The 2,651-nt window shown below is 54.2% G+C and overlaps 1 protein-coding gene across 1 annotated transcript; it reads right to left on the reverse strand.

The window, feature by feature from the left end:
- Positions 1 to 1,072: 1,072 nt before the first annotated feature.
- On the reverse strand, positions 1,073 to 1,789 carry LOC129022828 (immunoglobulin iota chain). The gene is made up of 2 exons (XM_054469056.2): positions 1,708 to 1,789; positions 1,073 to 1,621 (listed from the first exon to the last, which is right to left on the reverse strand). Exons 1-2 carry the CDS (start codon positions 1,748 to 1,750, stop codon positions 1,233 to 1,235), a joined length of 432 nt encoding a protein of 143 aa, XP_054325031.2. The 5' UTR covers positions 1,751 to 1,789; the 3' UTR covers positions 1,073 to 1,232.
- Positions 1,790 to 2,651: the final 862 nt, after the last annotated feature.

Here is a 2,651-nt window from a genome sequence, read left to right on the forward strand (position 1 = left end):
ATAGCCTGAGCACCATACCCAGCCCAGCGTAGCCCCATCTGTTTCTGTAAATCCAGCTTTATAAGAACACAGCCATGCCTCTTTGTTGACATGTTGTCTGTGGCTGCTTTCTTGCTACAAGGACACAACTGAACAGTTGTGACAGAGATCGCATAGCCCACAAAGCCAAAAATATTTACCATCTGGCTCTTTATAGAAAATGGGCTGGGTGCAGTGGCTCACGCCTCTAATCCCAGCACTTTGGGAGGCCCAAGCAGGGGGATCACTTGAGCTCAGGAGTTTGAGATCAGCTTGAGCAACATAGTGAGACAGTCATCTCTCCAAAAATAAAACTAAATAAATAGCTAAGCACGGTGATGCACACCTGTAGTCTCAGCTGCTCAGGAAGCTGAGACAGAAGAATCACTTGAGCCTGGGAGTTTGAAGCTGCAGTGAGCTATGATTGCACCACTGCACTCCAGCCTGGACCACAGAGCAAGACTTTGTCTCTAAAAAAAGGAAAAAAAGAACATGTTTGCCGACACCTGCCACTCTCTTGTACAAATAAGTAAATGCATTTACTTGTTCACCTAGACCAGTGGTTCACAATCAGAGTTTACCACATGGGGACATTTGGCAATGTCTGGAGACATTTTTGTTTGTCACAACTGGGAAGGGGCATCTGGTGGGTAGAGGCCACAGGTACCACTCACCATTCGACAATCCGCAGGACAGCCCCACAACCAAGAACTGTCCAGCCCAAAATGTCAATAGAACCAAGGTGGAGAACCCGCTGTAGGCCTATCACCTGGCTCCTGTTCTCCCCGGAGGCCCAGACCAAGTGCTTTCTAAGCTTGTTTGCCCTGTAACTGCTGGGCAGAATCAGATGACACCAGAGGGTCCTGTCCTGGGCAGGGATGCCCCTCCAGGGTGCTTTAGTCAACCCCTTGCCTCCCATGGCCCACAAAAGTAAGGACTCCGGTGAGTGCTCACCACAGTGATCTGCCAGTCTGCCGGGGCCCTGGGCCTTTGCCCAAGGCTGGTACTACGAGATCGCACAACAGTCAGACAAAACTCAGCAAAAAGTGACAAGCAGCTTTAATTCCCTAATGCAGTCTCCAATGGGGATTTACAGCAACACTGCAGGACCAGGAGACACTGAGTGGCTCAGCCTCCTCGGCACTTCGGGCATCGGCTCCACCCTCTTCCATGACAGCCTCTCCAAGGGGATGCATGCCCCTGCTGTCTTCAGTTCAAGGGACACGTGTCCCGGCTGCGGTGGGTTCCATTTCTTCCTTCCACTCCCTCTCCCTCTCCTCCTCCGAGCTGCGGGCCCCCACAGCACAGTAATACATAGCCTCGTCCTCAGGCTGCAGCTCAGAGATGCTCAAATACCCCCTGTTCCTGGCCACATCTTTGGATCCAGAGAAGCGAGGGGGGACCTGGGGGCCCTGGCTCTTGTCTGACTGTGAGAAGTATCTCAGCAGGAACCTCGGAGGGTGGCCCGGCCTCTGTTGGTACCAGTAGACGCTGTACACACCGATGTCATCGTCGTTCCTCAGGGTGCAGGTGAGGCGGATTGTGGTTCCAAGGGCCGAGGACATGGCCAGCGGCTGATGCAGCACCGGCTGAGGACCACAACCTGGTGACACAGATGCATGTGGGCCGTGGAGGCAGGGCAGGATGAAGGAAGGGGCAGGGGTCTTTGGGCTCTGGTGGTTCCCTCACCTGTGCAGTAGACAAGCATGAGCAGGACAGGAGCCCAGGACATGGTGCAGACGCGCAGAGCTCTGACTCCTGTGGCCACGGTGCCTGGGGTCCCCAAGGGCTGGCCCAGCATCCTCCTCCCTGCTCTGAGAGGTGGGGCCGTGGCACACCCCGTTCCTGGCCACTACCATCCCAGACTTTCTTGGGTTTGCAGCGTCAGTTACCGGAACAGTGTGGGGGCAGCATTTGTGGCTCCGATCTTGCCATGTGGAAGCATTCAGGGAGGAAGCACCTGCTGGAGACTCTGGGGCCTTTGGGTTAGGGTCCCTCAGGGGTCATGACCTCAACTTCCCCCTGAGGAAGCCGCACCCCAGATAAATAAATTTTCCGTCCACATTTAAATGCTTGGTGAGCCAAGAAGGGAGGATACATCCTCGGGGGTTGAAAACACCTGCTTTGTACAGCAGAAGACATTGGGGGCCCAGAGCAGGTTGGGATGTTCTGCCCCTTCCATGCTCCAGCGCTGCCTTCAGCCCATGCTCCTCTCCCTCCTAGAACCAAGCAGAGTGACTCAGGCTTGGGAAAGAAGCACCAGGGCCTGGCACCTTCCCCACACCTGTTCTGGCTCACCGAGCAGGCGCAGTTTGGTGCTGTGATAGACTGAATTGCATCCCCCAAATCCATAGGTTGAAGCACTAACCCCCAGTGTGCCCGTATTTGGAGACAGGGCCTTTAAGGAGTTAATGAAGGTTAGATGAGGTCATAGAGGTGGGGCCCCGGTCAGTAAAACTGGTGTCCTTATAAAAAGGGGAAATTTGGGAGCCGGCTGTGGTGGCTCACACCTATAATCCCAGCACTTTGGGAGGCCAAGGTTGGAGGATCACTTGAGCTCAGGAGTTCGAGTCTAGCCTGAGCAACATGGCAAAACCCCATCTCTACAAAAAAAAAATTTAAAAATTAGCTGG

Source organism: Pongo pygmaeus, chromosome 23 (genome assembly GCF_028885625.2).
Source record: "Pongo pygmaeus isolate AG05252 chromosome 23, NHGRI_mPonPyg2-v2.0_pri, whole genome shotgun sequence".
In the NCBI taxonomy this organism is placed as follows: Eukaryota; Metazoa; Chordata; class Mammalia; order Primates; family Hominidae; genus Pongo; species Pongo pygmaeus.